The following is a 25652-nucleotide window of genomic DNA, read 5'->3' on the forward strand; positions in this document are numbered from 1 at the left end:
ATCCAAACACAATAAAAGTTAGTGTTATTTCCCGTTTGCACCGAGCTGAGCTCAAAGTTATGTAAAGTAGGAACGGCCAGATACGCATACGTCACGTTCTAGGCACTGGGAGGCACCATGGGAGGCACGCCTGGAAGGCAAAACAGTCAGTGGGGACTGGGGAGCCTCAGACAAGTAGAACAACATGATTATGAACTAGAAAGGTGCTTGCAAGTGTTGTTGCACTGACACGAATCACACGGAATCCGCTGGGAAATAAATGTGTACTGTTCCTGATGAATTCCATCAATACCATTTATTGCGACCGTAGGTCGCATCTACTACCAAAACCTCCACGGGCTGTCTGTGCGTCAGTCAGTCAGTCAGTCAGTGAGTCAGTCACACTTTTGCCCTGCTCTTATCTCCACAACCGTTGCCCCCATCCATGCCAAATTTTGCACACACACTCCTTGACTGCCAAACTACAACCTCCAAGGACCCCCGGAGCCCCAGGGACCCCCAGGTCCCTGGGGGACCCCCAGAAGTAAAAAATGACCAAATGTGCTCACACGTCACACGTCACACTTTTTCCCTGCTTATATCTCCGCACCCGTTGACCCGATCCATGCCAGATTTTACACACACACTCCTTGCCTGCCAAACTACAACCTCCAAGGACCCCCGGAGCCCCAGGGACCCCCAGGTTCCTGGGGGACCCCCAGATGTAAAAAATGACCAAATGTGCAAAAATTACCAAATGACCACCCCAACGGGGCCGGTACCTATTCGTCCGCCAAGGCAACGCGGAGACCCCACCCCTCATTTCTCACATGGCCCTATTCTAGCGCCACCTTCAGGCCGATTTTTAAAACACATTTTTGGACACTGCTCCTACAGTTTTTGCCCTAAAATCACGAATATCACTACACAGCATGTCTACACTCATGTCATCAACATGGATCAGGAACATTTGGGAAAAACAAATTTTTGCCCTATTTGTGGAGATAAGCCACCTACGGTCGCTTATCACCCGATTAGGGAGTCTTACTGGTATTATTATATATTATTATTATTACCCTTACTATTATTATTATCATCATCATCAGGTATTATTATTAGGCTGTTATTTTTCAAACAGCTAAAAGTAGATCTACACATTCAGCTCTCTCACACACACACACACACACACACACACACACACACACCCCCACACACACCCACACCCACACACACACACACACACACACACAGAATCTGCTTGTCCAGCCTTAAAATGTTCAGCTGTAGTTTACTTCCCTGTGCCCAGTATGTGACCTATGACCGATCTGACCGTTCCTTGACTTCCTCCTTTCTAACTTAGGCTGAATGGAGGAAGAGAAGTGTGACCATGAATGACTACACAGCACTCATTACATTCTTCATTTATTTATTCAACTGAGACTGTTTCACACAATAATCTAAACGAAACAAAGTTTATTTTCTGCTGTAGGGCTTGTGAATATCAAACGTTATTATAGCTGACAGGAAATAAACAGGAAATAAACTTGGGCCGGTGTTGCCTAGCAACAGAGTTCCACAGGTCCATTCTGCTGATCGTCTAGTGCAGTGATTCTCAATGTGGTTCCGGGGACCCCCATGGGTCCTTTATCAGGTTCCATGGGGTAGAAAATGATGATGATGATACCACTTTCATTTTATTATTAATATCTCATAATTTGCCTCTGTGGCAGAAACGTTTACAACCAATTATATAGAATAACAATTAGGAATCAATAACAAGAAAGTTCAAAGAAAAAAGAAAATAAACCAATCACAAGTTACTGCTGGTCTTGACATTCACTGTCTGTAGGCACTTGTCACTGATCTCAGCGTGGAATAAAATGTCTCTGAATATACAGTACTATATAAAAACATACAAAAAGGCTAAAATATATTAGTAAATATATATCGTTGACTCTGGAACTATATTTTCACCATATATTTTAGATATATTTTGGCAAACTCAAAATATATTTTCAAGCATGTATGTTTCCCAAAATATATGACGTGGCCATTGTCTGTATATGTAGAAACGTGTGTCATCTGGATGCTAACTCTTCCGTCCTGAACCTGCTGCTGGCTCACAGTTCATTTTAAAACAACATGATATCCATCTGTGTTTTCATCTGTGAAACAGGAAAGATAGCACAATAAATTAATGAATGAATAAATGCAGAAAAGAAAGATAGAAAAACAGAAAACAATTCAATGAGTTGACTCACTAAAGGCCCTGACACGCATATCTGTTTTCTTTTTCTAGATCAACGAGCAATATCAATCAGCATGTCAAATTTCACTCTGAAAACAGCAATAAGTAAGGTTCAATTTTTTTAATTCTTTGACAAGAATGACACAGTGTCTCACCATGTTACTCACTAATGTTTATGTTGTCTTTGATGTTGATGCAAAAGTGTATCAGGGCCGTAAGACTCAGAGCTCCTATAGGCCTACTTGCTACTTTGTTTATCATTTATTAATCATCATGAATGTGTAACTGAGTTTCTTCACCTCTCATAGTGCTGATGATGAAACTGCTCTCATCACTGAAGTTCTGCACCATCTGGAATTAGGGAATGAATGAAATCTAATTAATCCATTAAGAGAAGGACAGACAGACAGATAGGCAGACAGATAGGCAGACAGACAGACAGACAGACAGACAGACAGACAGACAGACAGACAGACAGACAGACATAGATCACTGTAGTCTAAGCTTTGTGAATTCGTAATCTCAAATCCCACCATTATTAGACCCTGTCTTGTTTATACTTGGAAGCATATGACATTTGTTTTCAGTAAGCGGCCACTTCAGCTCAAAGCTAAATACTGGAATGATTATTTGAATATCACCCTTTTAATGAAACTCATAACTGGTGCTCCAGAGGGCGCTACAGAACAAAAAATAACTAGCTAAGTTATGTATTTACACACCTAGCTTATCCTAAGGGGGAACTTCAGTTTTCAGTTTTCAGCTTCACCCAGCTGAGTGCTGCCCACATAGGAGTGCGCAGGGAGGAGACATTAGGGGTTAGGTGTCTTGCTCAGGGACACTTCGACACATTGCAGGCCTGGCCTGGAATCGTACTGGAGTGGAGGCCCTGTCATGATGTCCCTGTATGTTTCGTTCCCAGTGTTTCAACCAGGGGCATAGTTCCGCTAGTTGCGCTGTTTTCCCCCCCGGCCGATCGCAAAAAGAATTGTTCTCCATTGGACCCCATTCATTTTCCCCTTTCGTTTTCTAACCTTAATTAACATTTTCATGAAATACTTTATGGTTCCTATCGCTAGTTAAAAATTGCCTTTCAATCACGATGATATGCGTTTGGTGAAAAAAAAATCCCATTTATGTTAAAATTGATGATGAAGTTGCGGGGGGCGTGGCCAACTAAACTGATACCAGCCGGCTGTGTTCTTCTTCGTGTGCTGTATTTCGGGAGGCTCCGACCACATTCTCCCATGTATCCCTGCGGTTGCACGTGACCGTTGGCAGCCAATAGCATCCTCTGGTGCTTTTACAATCTATGATGGCGACACCCAAGCCAAGGACCCAAAATGCGTCATTTGCGCTGCATAGAAACCAATGGCTTCGCTTTGTCCGTATATTTTACAGTCTATGGTTTCAACCCAGTAGGGTCCCTACATGATTTTTGGGGGGGTGCCCAATTTAAAGGAGCTATAGTCAACTTTTTCATTGTAGGTGTACATCCTAGTCTACAGACTAGGATGTAAACAAAGTACGGGCCCTGTAAATGTAAACAAAGGGCCAAAATGATTATTTTATCATTATTTTACGCTTTTTGTGGTCATTTTTTAATTGAAACACATATATGAAGCTTATTTTTTTATAAAATATTTTCGAAACATTATTTTTATTTTAGCATCCGTTTTTCAAGAAAAAGTTGACTATAGCTCCTTTAACGTGTTGCCAGGCGTTGTGAGCTTGTAGAATCAAACTAAATATAATGCCTCAACTCCTATCTTGAGGTCAATGCATTTAGGTGTGCTGTCAGTTGATCTACCTCGTCAGTCACCAGGATGTGGATTCCAGTGGGCCCTTGTCTGTAGATGTGTGTGATCTGCTGTGGGGTGACGCTGAACAGCGTGGCCATCTTCTCAGACAGATCCAGCAGCGTGGGTTCCTCTAAGTACAGCGCATGGTAAACTGCACGAGAGACACAAGACCAACATGGACCTCTAAGTACAGTCAGAGTCAGAGTGAAACTAGGGGTGGGCGATATGGAAAACTGCAATATCACGATATTCTTCCAAGCTGTATCACAATACACAATTTTATCAAAATTCTTTTTTCACGTTGGTTTTTATGGTTATTTTTCAAGTTACTTGACAAAAACTAGACTCCATGGGTTCCTTTTGGGAGGTCTAAATTTAACTTTACAAATATGTAACTCTGACAGTATACAAATGAAACCAAATGGGCCCTTATGGGTCCATTTGGTTTCATGTGTATACTGTCAGAGTTAAGTGGAGACCTTGACATTTTAAAGTTTGAGAACTACTGATTTAGCCCAAAATGCAGGTTTTAAATTGAATTCTGCGATGAATCTCTGTATTAACAATTAAACAGGATTTTTTACAAGGCTCCCTCAATTGTATCACGATATATACGATACCTCTGAAAAGGCATATCGTGGAGACATTGTATCGTCTCAACGATAATTATCACCATATCGCCCACCCCTAAGTGAAACCAGAAAAAACTGCAGCAGAAATCATGTGTATTCTGAGATTTATCTCCCTTAATGTTTTAATAATACAATTGGAGACTAATTATCCAATCAACTTTCATGTACAGTACACCTACCATCTCCACCCCCTGGCTTGATGGACAGTTGGTTTCTGCTTTGTGGCTGACAAACGTAGATGGTGAGACGAGGTTGGACACACCTGGAAATCCAGAGCAGGGAATACATATTTCACTAGGAGAGACCAAGCATCAGACAAAATATAGGTTTACGGTTGTTATTGTAAGACCGAGAGCCTGGTCGTTTATGGGCGCATCGCATGCGTGGCATGAGATGTGCGGCATAAACGGCCAAGAATGCAGAGTGCTAATGGTCATCTAAGGTCAGCACTACACGCAAGCGTGCAGTGTGCAGCTTAGATGGTCAAGGGCACGAACAACATTTAGGTTTTGGTGTATGGTCGTTTATGGACGCATCACATGCGCGGCATGAGATGTGTGGCATAAACGGCCAAGAATGCAGAGTGCTAATGTACCTCTAAGGTCAGCACTACACACAAGCGTGCAGTGTGCGGCTTAGATAGCCAAGGGCACGAACATTTAGCTTTTGGAGTATGGTCGTTTATGGGCGCATCCCATGCGTGGCATGGGACATGCAGCATAAACGGCCAAGATGTTGAGTGCGAAATAGTCATCTAAGAACATCACAACACGCAAGCGTGCTGTGTGCGGCCTGGATGGCTAAGACGCGCGAGCAGCATGGGGGAGACGGCACGGTCATCGGGGCATGAATGCCGTAGGTGCCGGCTAGGTCATCCGGGCTGTGATGACATGGAGGTGCCAGCGTGGTCATCTAAGGACACGCACCATGCAAGCATGGGGTGTGCTGCTTAGATGGCCAAGGGCATGAAATGACATTCTGAGTGCGTGTTCATCTAAGGTCAGCACCACACTCAAGCGTGTAGTGTGCAGCTTAGATGGCAATGGGCACGAGAATGGCATTTGGGGTGCTAGCATGATCATCGAAGGTCATCACCACATGCAAGCATGTAGTGTGCAGCTTAGATGGTCAGGAGCACGGACGGAGGATGGCAGGCGTGAGGTGGGAGGTTCCGGGGGGTCGCAGACCCAGATACTTTGGCTTAGGGGTCAAGAGCACACGTCCGTGCTGGAGTATGTAGAGAGACCCCACCTGGAATAGAGGTAGAAATGAAAAGAAGAGGGAGGGAGGGTGGGTTACTGGAAACTATGCACGCCGCCATTTTTTCAACTTATATACCACCGTGATTGGTGGAGGAGGAGTTGTCGGCTTGATAGGAGATTGGTGAGTGGTCCATTTATGAAAAGCAACTCCAAAGATTTTTATCGAAAAACGTAGTTAAAACAAAGAATTGTGGATAAACCACAGCAGTAGATGGATTCACATCACAATAATACTGTAGTAAACTTCTTAAAGGGGGCGTGACACGGCCAAAACAGCTAATTATGGCTATCAAATTAGCAATTTTTTTTAATGATGTCATGTACCCCCATGTTAAATTATCCAATCAAATGATGCAGTACAATCAACAGCCTATCACTGGGGGCTCTGTGTTGCTGCCGACAGGCCCATACAGCTACTGTTGATGGGCCTGTCAGCCCCCCTTTCCAAACCGTTTCAACAAAGACCACGTGACCTACTGTACCATAATGTTAAATTTCGGCCGGTGTCATCACTCCTTTAACTAAATACTCTAAAAGCCCCGCTAGCGGCCCCTAGAGGCTGTATTGCTCCTTGCATCCATACCACAGTGGTTTGAACCAAGTGCCCCTCTTTAAACAGAATAGTGGAAATGTAAGCTTCGTATCCAAGTGTCCTTGAGCAAGACATTGAACATCTAAGTGCTCGCAATGACCAGGTTGATGCCTTGCAAGGTTTGCATTGGTTTCCTTTGCCGTCAGTGTGTGAATGCGTGAATGTAAAGCACTTTGTAAAGCACTTTGGAGAAAGGCGCTATAGGAATGCACCCATTACCATTTATTCTGTTTACAACTCCGTACTGTATCTTGTGAACGCAAACATAAGGTTTCCGTATCAACTCTAGACCGTATGTGCAAACTGCAAAGCAGAACCCAGTCTAGTCTCCTTAGACCTCCACTGTCAGTAAAATGTCAGTACTAGAATGGGACTTCAGTACTAGAATGGGCTGTAGCTGTTCAGTTCATTCTGTATCTCACCTTCCCTTGATGGTGTTGAAGAGTCGGATGCCATCTGCTGGCCCACATATTTGGATCAGGTCATCTCTGCCCATGTTCAGCAGGTCAGCACCTATACCACGTTCACAGCAAGCCAACACCTCTAACAGTCACACAAACTGCTCCGATCTGATACTGTGATTTGAGACGATTATAAGGTAGATTATCGTGTAGACAGACGACTGGAGGTCTCTGCCTGCTGATACATCTAACAAACCTACGGCTACTGCTTTGAAAACCAACCCTTTGCCTTCACAATATGAAGGTCCGCCCTGAAGTCTTTGCATTTTGCAATGCAGTTCATGCATGTTCAAAATCTTCTATAGCAACTACATTGAATTTAGATTCAATGTCAACTGATGTATCAGTAGGCAGAGATCTCCGATTGTCCGGCTATGCGATTCTAAGGGGATGATCACACCAAGAAGTGGCACTAGCACTTCTTGGTGTTTCAGATGCTTCAGAAACACCTCGGCAACCGGCTGATCAAATAATGAATTACAGGGAAACAACTTGATTCAAGCTGACTTTTAGTCTTGTGTCTAATTAAACTTTCATCTGCATTTGCCATTGTCTCACTGTTCAACAACAACATACTACTGATATCAAAACAGGAAGGAGAACTGGAGACTGGAAAACCTTTCCGCACATGCCTTGTGTGGAAAAGTTGATGATATCTTAACTTTTATACATGTTTTAAACATGATGTGTGACACAAGAGAGTGCGCCATAAAATAGGACAACAGTTTTGATAGCAACGCTTTGTTTGATCTCAATCAAAAGCCTGATTTATACTTCATCATATGACGGTGTCATTTGCCAAAATTGGCAGATAATACAAGCTCACAATGCATTGAATATGCAAAGCGTTGTGAGCTTACAGATCTGCTATTTTAGACAGAGCATAAATTAGCCATACGGGTAAATACACCGATGCATCTATTGAGGGAATCCCTGAACTCTACGTAAACGTGTAAAAACTGGGAAACGTCTCGGGGCAACAGAATTTCATAGGTCACTAGTTTCTGTGTGAGCTGCGTTACCTGAGAAGCTGGAGAAGAGCCTTGAGAAAGGCGAGAACCTGTTACGCTGAAGCCACTGCTGAGTGTCGTGCGGCGAAGACGACGCCAGGAGGCGCTACATGTCAAAAAGAACAAGAGCTCTTGAAATGAGTATAGTGTAGCATCCACTGTCTCCAAATAATGGCCTATAAAGAAGGAATAAGAGAGCAACAGCATTAACGCTTTTCACACCGAACTGCCACGCTTACTTACATCAGAACAGCCGGGAAGAAGCAGCTCCCCCTGCTGGTTTGGAGAGCTGTTGCTACAAAAGAACATGATAACGCTGATTATGAAAATGGTCATGGAAACACCTTGCCCTGACATGTATGTTCAATCTTCCCATTTATTGATTTAGACCATATCATGATATTAGTGGTTAGTCAACATGTCATCCACTTTCAACTTGGCGTAACTTCTTTTTGGGCATGTCATTTGCAAAACTCTATCATACCAAGAAGTATAAAACAGGGCTTAAGCTAAGTGGTTAAAGAGGTGGTGCCATGATTTTTCCCCCCTCTAAAACATGATTATCAGGTATTATGATTATACTAGGAGGAAGATTGTTTCCAAAAAAAGTATACAGAAAGAGTTAAAATTGGGTTTTTATGTGGCCACACCCCCAGTTCATTAAGTATGCATGGATGTCATGGTGGGTGGTGACCCAGCTGAAGTTAGCCACACCCCACAGTGTTGGGTGAATGGTAATTAGGGGAGGAGTTGATTATGTGATGTAAAAGTATCTGTGTTTTTTAACTGACACTGTTGACCACAAGGTGGCAGCCTCCAAGAGAAAACAAACAAATACCAAGAGAATACATAATTGCTCATGAAAACCACACCAGTGGGTCCAATGATGTACTTTCAACCTCCTAGACACATGACAAACAGAAAAAGTACAAAACTATGGCACCACCTCTTTAAGTCTGTCTGTGGGTTTTATAAATATTTAACCAATGCAAAGTACTAACAAGAGCTTGTGACTAAATAATAACTATGTTGGACTCACACAAGTTCTTCTTTTCCATTTCCTGAAAAGTACCAGTTTTGGACAAACAAGGTTTCCACTGGACAGCAATGATATTCATCTTGTTCTAGGAGCACATGCACCAAAACAGGTGGTTTTGGCAATATGTGATTGAATATTGAATATTTGAATTGTCGAGGATCGTAAAACTCTCTCTCTCTCTCTCTCTCTCTCTCTCTCTCTCTCTCTCTCTCTCTCTCTCTCTCTCTCTCTCTCTCTCTCTCTCTCTCTCTCTCTCTCTCTCTCTCTCAATGGCTGTGGTCACACCCAGCTCAGAGTCTAATTACGGCAGTTTGACTCAGGCCAGGTATCACTGCTTTTCCTGATCTCGCTTTCAAGTGTCTTTATACAGCCCATGGTTTTGACGAACGGAAATACTTTGCACTTGGTATTGGGTAACATGTCCTGATAAATGGCTGAGCGCTGAACTGATACCGTGTGGACTGACCTTCACCCCCTAACCTCTCACACATTCGTCGTCGGGATTTCTGGACATGTGGTGCAACACCTTTATTCTATTCTATTCGAGTTGCTTTCAAAGTGGGGCCGCCAGGGTGTGCACAGGGGGAGGGGCAATAGGATAAGAGTGGAAAATGAAAAAGGGAAATTATTGTTGCAGTTTAACAACTTTTATGTTATATCATTATTGTGAAAACCTTCCGAAAATGTACTAAACTTTACCCCAATATTAACCCATTTAGGCCTGAACACATTATGACGCAATGTTTTATGCTTTAAATATAAAAAAATTGCAGATATACAAGCTCACAGCGCGGCACCGAGTGCCGCGCTGCGAGCTTGTAGATCTGCTATTTTTGAAAAATCGTGAAAATTAGAATTTTGACCCGATTCTATAAGTGTCTTTTGAATCCTTCTAAGATTTTTAGAAAAAAACCTATGTTTGGCCAATCTGGCCAGCCATCGTCAAAGAAAAGGTCCTTTTCACTTCAACTGGAGCTCAGTTAGTCTGTTCTTGAGAGACTACTATGTCAGTGGTGCTCAAACCTTTTCATGTGAAGGACCCCCAAAATGATATTTATTTGGCCACGGACCCCCATTTCAAAATATCTAGTTCCAGGGACCACCCAGAAGCAAAATTTGAGTTACAACGTTCAATGTGTGATGTCATCAAGTTGTACTTTACAATACAAACCCCAAAATCAATCCTCCAGTTCTAGGCAACACAGAAGGGGGGGAACTTTTTTTCTATTTCCACACAACTCCTTTAAGGTATATTAATGACACAGTTCAATATTGAAAATGGGTGGTCTTCCCCTTTAAGGTCCACAGAATGACAGGCCTGCTCTGCCGGAAACATCGCGAGAAAGGTTATGGTTGTATATTCACTGTCCCATTGACTCCAAGCAAAAAAATCTGCTTTAAGTAGCATGTGAGGGGTCAAACTGGGGTGTTTTCATGATTCTGAATCCATTGCAAGCATTCGTTTTGCACGAAACACATTCCTTGGGCTAAAAAACAGTGCTACAAAACTGACAAAAGTGATGAGTCATTTGCGATGTTTCCGGCAGAGCAGGCCTGTCATTCTGTGGACCTTAATGACCAAACTAATAAATAAAACAGAAATAAAAAGTGCGGCAAAACATCACAGGTTAAACCCTATTCCTTGAGCTTTTGGGCCTGTGGGTCCCCGACTAATAGAAGTCTGCACAACAAAAACACTGTGGAGCATCAGCTGTGGACTTCTGTTCTTTTTAATACTATCTGTATGTGAACATTCATTCGTATACTAAACACCAAATCAATTTCCTTCTTCTAAACTTAAAGTTGGAAGCAAATTGGAGTCTGCATGCCACCATATATGTGACAATTATTTTGACCACACAGCCTAAGTTAATCAAATACTTCAAAACAAAACCCTCAAAGCATTCAAAACAACGCTGCCATGTTATTTTAATTAACTGGTGGGATCCTTTTTTTTTTTGATTTTTGTTTTTTTTTTTTTTTTAGTGAGGAGGACTCACCCATCTGTGAAACTGCAAGAGGATGGAGAACTCTGGTAGACGGGAGATGAAGTGCTGCTTGTTCTGCTGAGATTAACTGCATCAGGCCAAGGAGAACACTGATGGACGGACGGACGGACACAGACAGACAGACGGACACAGACAGACAGACAGACAGACAGACAGACAGACAGACAGACAGACAGACAGACAGACAGACAGACAGACAGACAGATAAGAGAGACAGAAAAGCAGACAGACAGATTAGATGGCTGCACTGGTAACAACAGTCAGTGTTCATTTTGACAGAACATTTTGAATTAAGATTTTGGTCGAATAATCTACAGTTGATTTTGTCTGCAAAGATTTTAGCAGGCCTATTTTGGAAGGCCTTGATGGCGTCCTAATGCGTGATAACAATAAATGTACCCCCATTCGTTCCGGATGGGGACCCGTTTCGAAACGGGTCCCCATCCGGAATCAATGGGGGTAAATTTACTCGAATATTGAACTCTATACTGTCCATGGCATGAGTAATCAATAGAAAAAAAGTCATTTTGGGGGTGAACTACTCCTTTAAGAGTGATGACAGGCGTTCTGAGTGAGCTGGCATGTAAAGACAAACCTCAGTGACGCAGACATTCGCCCAAACCAGCACAACTTATTAACAGAGAAACAGCACATATTAACACCACACACAAGTCAGCTGCCACCATTAAACCTCACATCCCTATTATGAGTACGTTTTCAAGAAGTGTCAAAATTTTGTAAACAAACAATTTATTTTTTACAGTATATCCAAATATAGTTAAATAGCAGATCTACAAGCTCACAATGCGTCACCCTGCGTTCTGAGCTTGCAGCTCAGCTATTTCCACTATTCGTTGTAGAAAGTAATTATTACTAGTACTACTATTTGCATCTCTGCATGAGCTGTGCGTACTGTAGAATCACCTCTGTAAACATGGTGGTCTCGTGGGACGGCTGGTACTTGTCTCTGTCATGAAGACTCTTTTTATCCATCTTTTCTCTGTCTGTCTTCAGCTTGCGATCAGCTCCCTTTGGCTTTAAGACAAACACATTATGAATAAATAGGTTTCCAAGGACATTGGAATAAATATAGAAAATATACTACAGAAAGATATTTCCAGTGTACAAAGATAATTGTGGGCTCGCTTTAGCGATCACACTAGTTGTACTCAACTCAATGTATATTTATTCTGCCATTTTCTTTGCATCCTACTATACTAGTTCCAATTTTTTTCTTAGAAAGTTTGTTCAAATTCAACTTGTTCAGCTTTATGCAGTTATTAGTGCTTGTACTTTTCTCTTTACAAATTTGTATACTTTTTTAGATTTTTGAAGAAAAAAGAATCCTCTGGGAAATGAATTCCATCTTACCATTTATATTACTGCTTGGGCCTGCGCTGAATCGAAATTTTCTACTGTACAGAATATAATGTGTGTGTGTTTTCAGCGAGCCGGAACTGCTTTTCTAGTTTATTTAACTTAATTATGTTATGTTATGTGGAGAAAATAAATGGAATTGATCTTTTTCACAAGTGGTACCTTGAAGACTTTGACTTGGCAGCTGGAGGAGTGGATGTGGTCCAGATATTCTCCATTGTCGTTCTGAGTGAAGGTGTCCACCTGGATCCTGAAGGGAACGCCCTTCTCTCCACCATGCTTCCTGGGAGTGAACTCTGTGCTGATGCAGTTGACCTGAGAGCAGAGCAGAGGAGTAAAGGTCTTTGCACACTGCTGCGTTTTTCGGGCCGAATATCGGAGTGGATTTCGGAGTGCGTGAATAAAATAATCAACCTCACGCTATGTCAATCACGTTTGCACACTGCCGCCCGTTTCGTATTTATTTTCGGACCAGGGCTGATTTTTTTTCGATTTTCTCAGCTGTCGCACTGAGTCCCTTGTATTGCTCTCTCTCTCCCTTTCCTCTCTCTCTCACTGGCCTACGGCTTTCGGATTTCCAAAACGCAACAAAAACACGCAGTGCAGTGTGCAACCACCTTAACTAAGTACATTTACCTCTAAGTACTGTATCTCTTGAGGATTGGATTATTTCCAATTTTCAATACTTTTACTCCACTACATTTACTCCACTACAATTATATGAAAACTTCAGTTAATAATTACTTTGAAGATTTGAATTATTATTACAAAACATATATTAACCTCTTCAGCCCCGTTTAAAGTTTGTCTATTTGAAAATAGCCGGATCTACATCACGATGCATCGCTTGTAGATCGGCTATTTTCAAAAAGATTTTTAAAGATTTAGAAAATTTGAAAACTTGTGAAATGGGAGTTTGAGTGTTTCTACATTGCAGTATTGATCATTTTACGTATTGATCATTTACGTACTAAATGTGAGTTCCTTCCCACACCCTAGGTGGGGTTGGCGATAGGGCCTTTCTGTGTGGAGTTTGCATGTTCTCCCCGTGTCTCCTAGGGTTGATACCCTCACAAAAACATGCACATAATCCTGGTCTCAATAATGCCTCCCCCTGGCCAGCCGGGGCGCCTGATGGAGGGGAAAGGAACTGGTTGGAATAACGTGTTCCTTCCACGCGCTACGTCCAAACCAGGGAAATCTCCACTGTCAGGTGAAAAGAAGCAACTTGGACTCCTCATGCATAGAAGGAAGCATGAGGTCAGTCCATTGTCTCCCCAGGCGCGGCAGAGGGAGAGCAGAGCCCAGGATTACATAGGCAATTAGCACTGGGTGAAAAAATGGGTTACAAAATTGTGGGATAAAAATTTATTTAAAAAATAAATGTGAGTTCCTTTTCCAGTGGTTCTCAAAGCGGATTTCAGGGATCTCCACGTTCCTTTATCACTGAATGCCACCCTTTATTAAAAATCTACAAAACTGGTGCCAACCATTTTGTTTAATTTTGCCTTTTTATGGGGGCCAAAATCATATTTTGTACTTAAATTACATATATAAATCTATGCTTCTATCGAAAGCCACATTACCCCTCTTACAAAGGAAAAAATATATATTTATATATATATATATATATATATATCCTATCATTAGATTTGGGCTTCAATAGAACATGTGTAAGATGTCTTGATCATTATGATATGTTTATGCTGTCATTGGGACTCTGTGTTCTCTAGAGTGCAATGGCCTTTGAAAACCACCAGGTGGTGTTCTCCTACTATCTGATCGACAAATAGAAGAAGAAAGAGACACTTCTATTTTTTTTTTGGACCGGGGCCTATTTGTTTACATTTTGGCCAGGCCTTTTTGCTAACATGCTATAACAGTTCCGAGCCTGCGATCGCTATCAAGGGCTCGGATCGCCGAATGGATGGCACCGATAGAACGGTGCCATTTTTTCCTTTCGAATGAGTACTTATACTTCGTCTGGGAAGCACGGGAAGTGTATAAACGAACGTGTATAGCTAACGCTAAGGTGGTAGGAACCAATGTTCGGTTTTACCGGTTTTCCCGTCGGACTGTGTTCACCGGTGCTACAGTCAAATCGGTCCGGTCGCTCCGGTCGCAGAGGCTAACGGCTTGAGTTTAGAGCAAATCTTTTGAAATTACAATTAGGTTATGAAAGATAAAACTTTTGATTAATGAAAAAGACGTAAAGTGCGTATATGGCACTACAGATCAAAGACGTATAGTACGTTTACGGCGTTCAGTGAGTTAATGGGGGTCTAAATTGACCCTTAAGCCTCGATCAGAGTCTGCGGTGAAGAGCTATCCACCAAATATAGTCATGCAGTCACGGTGAAGTCCTATTCACCGTGACTGACTGGTCTAGATCAACCAATCAGTGAACGGGGTGAAGAGCCTGTGTCTGATAGTAAAAACAGAGAGATGTGTCGGGACTCGCGGTGGATAGCTCTCCACCGCGAGGAATGACGCAACTGACTCAAAACATGACTCAAAAAGACTACACCGCGGTGGATAGCCTTCCACAGCGGAGCCGACTCTGATCGAGGCTTTACAAGTCAGTAACTTTGACAGTGTACAAATGGAACCAAATGCACCCGTTAGGGTCCATTTGTTTCCAGACACATGTGATGCTCAGTACCTGTACGAAGACAGAGGCGTTCTTCATGGGATCCCAGAGGAACTCGATGGTGTTGAGCTGCAGAGGCTGTGCTTGAGGCTCCACGATCCCCACTGACAGAGGGATGTCTGGGAAGTACAACAAGTACATTTACTTAAGTACAGTAGGAGCGAGATCATTTAGCGACCAGACCTCCAACCTGGTCGCAACCTGGTCGGTAGTTTTCACCGACTGGGACGCTAAATCCACCGACCGGGACGCTAAATCCCGGTCGGTGGATTTAGCGACCCGGTCAGTGGATTTAGCGTCCCGGTCGGTGGATTAAGCGACCCGGTCGGTCGATTTAGCGGCACGGTTGGTGATTTACCGGCCTGGTCGGTTGATTTAGGGACCCGGTCGCTGAAAACTACCGACCACGTTGCAACCCGGTTGTAGGTCGCTAAATGATCTCGCCCTCTCTCCTTAAGTACTGTACTTTTTTTTTTTACAATTCTGAGGTATTTGTAGTTTACTTGAGTATTTCCGATTTCCAATACTTTTACTCCACTACATCTCAGATCCAAACATTGTACTTTTATTCCTATACATTTATTTGAAAACTTTAGTTACTAGTTACTTTGTAGATTTAGGTTATTATTACAAAACATACATTAACCACTTCAGCCCTACTGTATGTTCATTTTGGCCATTTGAAAATGTTTAAACATTTTGAAAACATGAAATGGAAGATTTCTGCTTGGAAACGGGACATTCTGCATAATGACTACTTTCTACTTTTGGTACTTTATGTACGTTTTGATACCAATCAGGCCTGGAATTTCTTAGGGGCAGCAAGGCCACTTGCCCTTTGGTGTTTGGTGCACAAAGGCCAAATGCCAGAACAGGAAGGCCATCAAATAAAACAAGATTTTAGTCCATTGAAAGAATTTGTTGAATTTAAGGGTTAGGGATGATAATCTAATCTGCAGTGAAATAGATAAATGATGGTATTTACAATCTGATCCATGCTCAGCCCTGCACCAATCAAAGTCACTGGATTGGTTTAAAGATAGGGACTCGGGGGGGTTAAGATTTCAGAATCTCAAAAAAAAGAAAACACTGGTCTACATGATAAGAAAGAGACACCACTGGTGTCTACTGTCTACATATTGACCAGAAAGAGACAGAGGAGAAAGTGGCCCAGTCAGCTTGGGCATTAAGGCCACTATGGCCTCAGGTCATGCCATTGGTTTGAGGGGCACAAGGCCAAACTGAGGGGCAACGGCAGCCATGGCCTTAATGGCCTCCATGAAATTCCTGCCCTGATACCAATACCTTTGTACTTTTATTCAAGTACATTTTGAATTCCGGACTTTAACTTGTAACGAAGTACTACTGCATTGAAGTATTGATACTTTTACTCAAGTAAGAAATGTGAGTACTTTTCCCACCAATGATTGTCTGATATTTTGTTCAACTTACTCAAGGTTTGGGGTTCTGTTATATAAAACGTTACAAAAAGTCATTAAAGAATACACAGCATTGTGGTTGAGTGAACAACATGCCCATTTTTATTGGTGACAGATTGCACAAATAATTATGCCTATATGTACAATACACAAATACAGGACCGGTCAGTATTTAATTCTATACGTCTTGTGAGTCTTAACTATATTCTTGTCCATCCCCTTATCCCTAAACTTCTTTGCCTGTTTTACTATTTTTAGAAACATTTTAAAATACTTAAATAGCTGCACTACAGTACATCAACATGTTGTGAGCTTGTAGATCAGCAATTTGAACTATTTAAAAATACAAAAAAATAACAAAGAAGTTTAGGGATAAGGGGAAAGGCACAGACGAAAATAGGGCCCATTGTATATGCCCTTCTACTGGTGATGGAATTCACACAGTTTTAATGCCTCTATTTCTATCTAAGTATGGCTCACTATGGCCAGGCTGGACGTCAACATTTATAATGTTATCTTATTTTAATGAGTGTTAGCCTATACTACTTGTTCTGTACTTATTATTTATACTCTTACCTGTATCTTTGGTATGACAACAGAATGTCCCTCTGGATCAGTCTGTCTGTCTGTCTGCCTGCCTATCTAGCAACTGTCTATCTTCCAAGTAACATCACATTTTATGTGGAACAGACTGACACAACACGCACGCACGCACGCACGCGCACACACACACACACACACACACACACACACACACACACACACACACACACACACACACACACACACACACACACACACACACACACACACACACACACACACACACACACACACACACACACACACACACACACACACACACACACACACACGTGTAAATGTAGATTTTTTTATCTTTCAGAAGGTAGAGTCTGTGTGGTTCCTTATTGAAGTGTGTACCCAAATATGTGAGGTAGTCTGTGTGATTTTGTAATCCTTCTAAAGTGATGTAGAGATGTTTTGTTCTTGACATTTTCTTGTTGTTTTAAATCTCGCCTTCTTTTAATTTGTCCTTGATCATGTTTTTGATCTTATTGGTTTTAATCTTTAATTAAATATTGTTTAATATTGTGTTATTTTTCTTTTGTTGATCTCTCTTTTTATGCAAAGCACTTTGGGCTGCATTTAATGTCATGAAAGGCCGTAGGTTTCAGATTAGTATGTGAACGGTCACAGCTTGTCTGTATCTCTGTCTGTCTATAAGGCCTGACACTGTGGTTCTATGGGTTTGTCGCTCTGACATCATGCTCTGATGTCACTGTGATGTCAGGTCAACCACTCTAACAGAATGGGTTTGCCGCTCTGACATCACACTCTGGCTTCACTGTGATGTCACACTAACAGAATCCCTTTTATGCCCATATATGGAGTTCCCTGATGTCATCAATATTAACCCCATATCTAACAGGACTTCATATGGGAATGCCCCTATATGGAGGCCACATCGGCCACATACCACACAAACAGAATCCATATATGGCCAAGACAGCCCATATCTGTCTGGCTGGTCCTAAAGACAGGGATTTCCATGTATGGGTATAAAAGGTCATAGACATCATAGGACTTTCACATAACGAATAATTGAGTAAGCATTTTTGGGCTCTCACAGCATATCTCCATATAGCCTACAGTACATGGATCTCCATATATGGGTACCAGGGGTCTCCATATATGGGTAACTGGTCCGATATACATCACTGGCCAGATGGCCAAGAATTGGATAGATGGCCATTTAGGGCGAGGTCGCTTGTCGCCCTGAGGCGTCTTAATAGTATTATCACTAACCGATGTCCAGTATCCTGTCTCCCGGTCGACTCCACCTCCATCCCTCCAGCTGCTGGTGCTCCGTGTACTGCAGTCGACGGTCATGAAACACCACCCGAACGATGCTCTGTGGACAGGCGGGACAGGGCGTCAGGGGGACCTCACAGTGACCCTGCAGGGGCAGCTTGACCTGGCGCCCCAACACCCAGTGACTGGGCTTTCTTCAGGCAGTGTTCAGAGTTTTCAAAATTCATGAAATGAACCGAATCTCTGTTTCTGCCAGTCAACCCCATGAACCCTAACAGTCCCTATTCTGGGCATAGTGTGTCATATTAGGCAAAACAGTTGGTGAAAAAGAGACGATCTCAAAGCTCACATGTTGTGAGCTCGTAGATTCGGCTATTTTCGCCTCAAGAGATTTGGTGTAGAGGGGAAATGGAGGGGGGCCCCAAGTACAGACCCCTGGGGGACCCCAGTCAATGAAGTGTATATAGGGTTTAAGTCACACTTTAAAGAACAACCACTGACCCCACGTGGTTGAGAAGATTATGAATAGTTGCTCACATAAATGAGAGTATTTTAAAAGGTGGAACATTAGATTTTACATTTTATACAAATTCTACTATGCCATAATATATACTATGATATATTCTACCTATGTATTTGACCTTTGTTTTATACAACACTTATTTAATTGTATTGATTTACATCTTTATTGACAAAAATGCAAAAAGTGCATGTACATATTTGTACATAATCTGTGAAAAGGGTGAAACGCAATAAAGCTAGAGAGTGTATTTCCATTGTGGTCCTTGTAAGAATGTGTACTTGTATAACTGACCCCAAAAATGTTGACTATATCTATCAACCAAGATAGATGCAACCAAGTATTTTGGACACATATCTCTGTAACCATCCGTTGAGGAGTATAAGTGGTGGTTGTTGTTTGAAGTGTGACATTGTAAAACACGCCAGACCTCTCCTCTATCTGGGTTCTAATTGGCTGTTGACATAAAGCAGACAGACCCACGTTGTCCTTTTTTATATAACCTCTCCACAAATAGAACAGGCTGAAATTAATTTCCATCCCGGCGGAGACATTATGATTGATTAAGTTAATGACGACCTTTTAAAAACCCGACCAGGGAAGGAAAATAAATCATAAAATGATCAGCGACCGACCGTCTGTGAGTGAACATCTACCTCTGAGCCCATTAGTGAGGCAGCGTTCCACATGAGTGCCCGCCGGAGCCCGGAGGCCCCCCAGACAGGGACACGTCACGTTTACACAAACGCCACCTGCCACGTTCTTGTGTCGCTCGGCTGCTGCCGACGGACGGCTTTATGAAGAGCAAACGACCGTGACAGCCTGACAACACAGAACTCTCCAGAGAAGGCGTTTGTGTAGGCCACGCAGTCCAAATCCTCAGTGATAATTTAACGTTTTAGCACTCTAGTAGGCCTACCTTTGAGTCTTTTTAGAACCCTGGCGACCAAACAGGTCACCGGGGTTGTATTTTTTTTTTCTTTTCTTTTTTAGAAATGTGTTCTTTAACCTTTATATTTGTACATGTCTTAATTATCACTTTTGCAAATTTCTAAATCATTATTTATTTTCAACAAACTGAGGTTGTAGAAAGCTTTGTATTACTCGACGACAAATTAGTGCAAATTTCTTTAATTACTCAGTGTAATTCCAAGAATAAATACATCTTGACTGAATGAACTCAGAAAGTGCACAAATGGAGCCAAACAGACCATTCAATTCTTTTCACTCTCAGAGACTCAGGAAAATAAGGAATTAATAACAACAAATGTTAATTTAACTATCAGTGTACAAATGGAACCAAACTGACCCTTACAGGTCCACTTAGTTCCATTTGCACTGTACAATCATAGACCTGACTCAGGGAAATAAGGAAATAAAATGGTTAAATTAACACAGAGGATTTACTAGGTAAGGCTGAATTCAACCAAACGGCTCGCCACTTAATTTGAACTTTGACTGAGTGTACAACATGTGTATTTCTAAGTCTTCTTATTGTATTCAGTCTGCTTTGACTCCCATCTGAAACACATTTGATAACACCAAACAAACAACCTGCATGTTGGAAATATATGGCTACTAATGGGTATTATTCATAAACCAATGGACTCTTCAATATACCACTTGTTTTTTCTAATAATGAAACCTAACCATAATTAAACCTAAGTTGTCATTTGCACAGTAGAAAGGTGTTTGTACAAAGCGAGAGGTTTCAAACTTTTAAGTGTCAATATTGTCCTTCTCCTGTCATTCCAAACAGGTGATACATGAAATCCAGAATGAATATGAATAAAGTCCCACTAGAGGCAACAAACAGACAAACCAGAATGCATCGAATAAAAGAAAAGAGAACTTGAAAGGTGTGTGTGTGTGTGTGCGTGCGCGTGTGAGTGTGTGGTTGTGTTTGTGTGAGTGCGTACGTGTGTGTGCGTGCGTGCGTGCGTGTGTGCATGTGTGCGTGCGTGCATGCGTTTGCTTGTATGTATGAGCATGTGTGGTTGCACGTGCGTGTTTGTGTGTTTTGTGTGAGTCGGGACAGCACTGATAGTACCACATCTGCAAGGATGGAACCCTGGCCCCTGACGGGGAAGAGAGGGCTGGGGGGAACCTGTTTGGTGACGGACCAGGAAGTACATAGAGACAGATAAGAGAGAAGAAGAAGAGGTCACATTCATTTAAGTCAATAAAAAAAAAATCAGACCAATACCGGTGACCTACCTTTACATATCTGCTGCTTATATCTGTATACTCCACTAGTTTTCTGTATAGCATACGGATTTCGTAGGACTGACCTACATTTTAAAACATTAAAACAAACCTGATTAAAATTGAAAAATGGGAAATCAGTCAATCAGAAAAGAGGGGGCATGATAGAAACGGAATCAAATTAAAAACTCCCCTTTTATACCAAATATCTACACCAGCCCCTAAAAAAAACCATTTCTATCTGTTATTTGTTTAGAATGGCTTAAATCCTATTGGTAGCTATACCAATATATAGTATATTGTATTGTATTATATTATATTAAAATATATATACCAATAATATATATATACTGTACTGTAGTACCACTACTGCACTACCGGCAGTTGTATTCAGCATTCAATAAAGATAATAATAATGATCATACTGATCATATCTACTGAGGGAACTGACAAAAATAGGTTGAGTAGCATGATTATGCCAATTCAAAAGTCTTTTTCATACTACTGATTCTGAATATACTGATTCTACAATACTGATGTTACAGATTAGCTAGCGCTACGCTAACTCCTGCAGTCTGACTCAGATTAAACCCAAACAGTTAACAACAAATAACACAACAACATGACATTGATGTCACAGTTCAACAACAGTCAGATTGGTTCAGTTTAGTAGTGAGACAAGAGAAAGAGAGCCAGCAACTGGAAGAAGAAGAGAAGTGAGTAAATTCAAGAGAAGAAGAGAAGGAGTGAGTAATTCATGAGAAGAGAACAAGTGAGTAAATTCCAGAGAAGAAGAGGAATGAATAAATACAGGAGAAGAAAAATAGTAAAAGTTGAAAGTCAGTGCTAAACTCTTCATGTTTTGTTTTGTTTTGATAATGATGGCACCTTATGATTTCATAACTGCTCAGTCTAAATGCAAAGCTAATGCATTGAATGTACAGTACATTATTTCAAATGCTTAAGGATTAATTCAGGGAGATAACTCTACGTGCTATTCAAGTTCCAGAGATATACTGTATGTATACTATCTCAGATTAGCAGTCCACTCCAAGTCAACTTCAAAGTCCATCCATAGGTTCCTAAGTATCTCACTAACTGTAAATGTGATGCCATCCAGTGTTTTCAATCTTAAATGTGTAATTTCTTTGACTTTGGGAGAGAGCTGCTGATGTTCAAAGAATACATTTCAAGTCAAGTCAATTTTATTTATAAAGCACATTTAAAAACAGCACATTGACCACAGTGAAACATCAGCAATTCAAATCAACTTAACTGGTCCTAACTCTTAACCTAATCCAAACCCTGGGAATAACACATACTCTCTTGGTCAATTTTTATAAATCCTATGTTTATAATGCATCACAAACAATGCATTATAATCTGCTTATAACAGTGTATAAATATAGTTATAACAATAACCATAACACATTGTAGCATTTTATAATGACTTAAACTTAACTCTTGAACTGAGTTATCCCCTTTAACAACATAAAAAAGTATTGAAGAATTAAAAATATCTATATACCGGCGCACACGTTCACAACCTATCGCATTGTAAGCTTGGAGATCCGACGTTTAAAAAATAAAATGTTGACCTGGGCCTAAGTTAAGCCTAAGAACCCAGCTATCAGGTGACTATTAGGCTAGGCCTAAGCTTTGCGGTCTGTATGGCTGCAGTGTATTGATGGCTCTCCATAGAATGCACATTAGGCCTAACGGGCATGAGTGGGTTTCACGCTGTGGTGTGGTCTGTTGAACCCTAGACTAGACAGCACACAATGGAGGACTTATCGCTACCTTGGTTGAGATAGGTGAGCGTCTCCTCTTGTTGTTTCACGGCCGGCGAGGTGGCTGCGCAGAGAACGCTCTGGAACGCAGACCTCTTGGAGACGCTCTCTGCCAGCTGTCTGGCTTCATCGTTTTTTAGGAAAGGAGCCAAGGCCTCCCTGTGGCGGAGAGAGAAGGGTTAAACAACAACACAAAGAGTATCTATCAGGGATTCATTGGAATCATCTCTTCACATGACCAAAGACTTACATAGAAAATACATTTCTGTCATTTATTGTTTGAATAATCTATCGGTGTAAATCTTACGAAAACATTTCAAACGTTTCAAGTCAAGTAGATAATATGATATCAAGTCCAATTACTGCAACTTCTGTCTACTTTGACCGTCTACTACAAGGTTTAAATATTTACCAAACTCTCACTGTGCAACAGAAAGACACAGAGGAGCTATGGAGTGAAATGTAGTTTAAATCTACCATTTTCTGAGCTGCACACAAGTCTGCTCTAATATCAGTTTAAACAATATTGATTAAACGTGAGTGTGGTCTAATATATATACAGAATATATGAGCCCATTCCTATTCTGGGGGCGAATATTCGGCTTGTAGATCAGCAAAGGAGATATTTAGTAGAGGGGAAAAAGGAGCTGAACAAAATATAGATCCCAGCGGGACACCGGTCAGCAAAGTATATACAGTTTCCGTTTTTAAACCAGTGGTCCCAAACGGTGTGCTGTGAGAAAGTCCAGGTGTGCCTTGGGATTTTGTGTCAACCACACAATATATTAAAAAAAAAGCATAGGAAAAGTACAGTATGCTTCTATCTACATACAGATGAACATATATTTCAAATAAGTTAAGATTATTTTTTCCCTATACAGTATCAGTACTTTGTGAGCACTTGATTCCCAAAACAGAGGTACCCTAAAATATGTTTATTTTACTTAATTTGGCAGTCTATATCGAGTGACTATATGAGAGTGCTAACCACGTGTTATAGGGGCTATTTCTTTGCACAGACATGAATCAGATATGAATGGTGTGTGCCTTGAGATTTTAACTTGCTCTTTGGTGTTTGTTTGATTGAATACTTTATTAGTCAGACATGTAAACGGTACGTGGTGCAGTCCGACATTATGGCTAAAAGGATGACACAAAAAAGTAACTACAGTTAAAACCACGTAAACCCTATGGTCTCAGTTAAACATACCTGAACTTCAACTGTACTAGGACTTCTTTTTTTCCATCTACACCAAACCTCTTTGCAAAGAATTGCCTATCTACAAGGTATTTTGGGGCGAACATTCCCCCAAAATAGGCATGCTGGAGCTCAAGTGGTTAATATAAGTTAAACATGAATCTTTTCTTACCGAATGTAACTAGCAGAGTGCTGCTGGAAGGACTCTGGCTGGGAGTGCCAGAACAGCATGTTTTCCACGGTGGCTTCGCCTTCGTCTTCTTCGTCTTGTCCGTCGGAGGAGCCGGCTGGACCACAGTCTTCCTCGGGTAGACAGGTGCGGGACTCTGCAGAGGTTTGCTGGCCAAACACCATTATCTGCTCTTATATACCAGCTGTGATGTCACTGGCAGGGGCCATCGGACATACCTCAGATGACCTTTGAGAGGTGGAGGTGCAGGGGCGTCACAAGGGGGGAGGAAAGTGGGACTGAGTTACTAGGGCCCAAGGTGGAGGGCCCCTAGTAACTTTAGCTATTGAAAAATAGCAGATCTACTATTTTGGAAATGTGTTCAAATCTTTGAATATATGTATTTTTTTTTACTTTGTAACTCAAATTTTGCTTCTGGGGGGTCCCTGGAACTAAATATTTTGAGATGGAGGTCCGTGGCCAAATACATATCATCTTGGGGGTCCTCCTTGACATGAAAAAGTTTGAGCACCACTGACATGGAAACATAGGTTTCTTGCACACATTTTCACAATTTTTCAAAAATAGCAGATCTACAAGCTCGCAGCGCGGCACTCGGTGCCGCGCTGTGAGCTTGTATATCTGCTATTTTTCAATAGTTAACATTCATGGGGGGCCCACAGTGAGTCCTTGTACCCAGGGCCCAGAATTTGGTGTGACGCCCCTGTGGAGGTGTGTGTGTGTGTGTGTTGCGAGAGAGAGAGACCGAACAACAGACAGACAGAGAGAGAGAGAGAGAGAGAGAGAGAGAGAGAGACGTGTGCACTGTGCACGCACACACACACACACACCACCCACTGCCAATGTCCAGCTGGTTGGATGCAATGTAATCACTCCTCCCGAGCTGCTCACAGGCAACATGGCAAATAAAGAGAAGGCTTTTTTTTTTTTACTCACATAGAAGAAATAAGAATCTTCAGCTGCGTAAAATAGGCGGTTTGTGGAGGTCAAAAACATTAACTAGAATTCAAAACGTGATAAAATACTTCAAACACGTATAAATAAATGCCACACTATAACAACTTTTAAAGGTGATACACCATGAAATTTCACTTTTCCTATTTTAAAACCTTTTTTTGGGGTCCCACTAGCACCTTCTATTCTCACAAAGTCCCATTTCTGACCATTGTGTCTTTCTCTGGTTTTGGGAAGGCGGAGGTTAAAAGCATCCCACGGGTTCTCAAAACAGGCTGTCCAGATTTGCTGCCGTCGCTGACGTCATCGACGGCCGTTTTTGAAGAAGAAAAAAAAACATTTTTTTTTTTTCAAAAAACATTTTTTGGGGGGATGGCGCAGTTCAGGCCAAAGGTGGTACTGCAGCTGAAAATGCTCTGAGAGCCATTCAAAAATGAGAGAGGCTCTCTATTCAGGAGTGGT

The 25652-nt window shown here is 41.6% G+C and overlaps 1 protein-coding gene across 1 annotated transcript; it reads right to left on the reverse strand.

Annotated features, from left to right (window-relative positions):
• Nucleotides 1-1437: 1437 nt before the first annotated feature.
• Nucleotides 1438-24371, reverse strand: tfcp2l1 (transcription factor CP2-like 1). The gene is made up of 15 exons (XM_080753602.1): nt 24219-24371; nt 22859-23007; nt 21071-21144; nt 18328-18433; nt 15074-15180; nt 12574-12726; nt 11959-12069; nt 11026-11123; nt 8230-8281; nt 7999-8092; nt 6938-7028; nt 4841-4923; nt 4038-4180; nt 2527-2578; nt 1438-2144 (listed from the first exon to the last, which is right to left on the reverse strand). Exons 1-15 carry the CDS (start codon nt 24275-24277, stop codon nt 2107-2109), a joined length of 1410 nt encoding a protein of 469 aa, XP_080609728.1. The 5' UTR covers nt 24278-24371; the 3' UTR covers nt 1438-2106.
• Between the last annotated feature and the right edge of the window lie 1281 nt (nt 24372-25652).

Source organism: Nannobrachium achirus (genome assembly GCF_963921795.1).
Source record: "Nannobrachium achirus genome assembly, chromosome: 22".
In the NCBI taxonomy this organism is placed as follows: domain Eukaryota; kingdom Metazoa; phylum Chordata; class Actinopteri; order Myctophiformes; family Myctophidae; genus Nannobrachium; species Nannobrachium achirus.

Coding starts and splice junctions, on each gene's coding strand:
- tfcp2l1 (XM_080753602.1), bottom strand. CDS start 24,277: ATGCTGTTCTGGCACTCCCAGCCAGAGTCCTTCCAGCAGCACTCTGCT. Junction 8,282..11,025: donor TCTTGCAGTTTCACAGATGG/GTGAGTCCTCCT, acceptor GTTCTTTTGTAG/CAACAGCTCTCCAAACCAGC. Junction 7,029..7,998: donor GCTCTTCTCCAGCTTCTCAG/GTAACGCAGCTC, acceptor AACGTGGTATAG/GTGCTGACCTGCTGAACATG.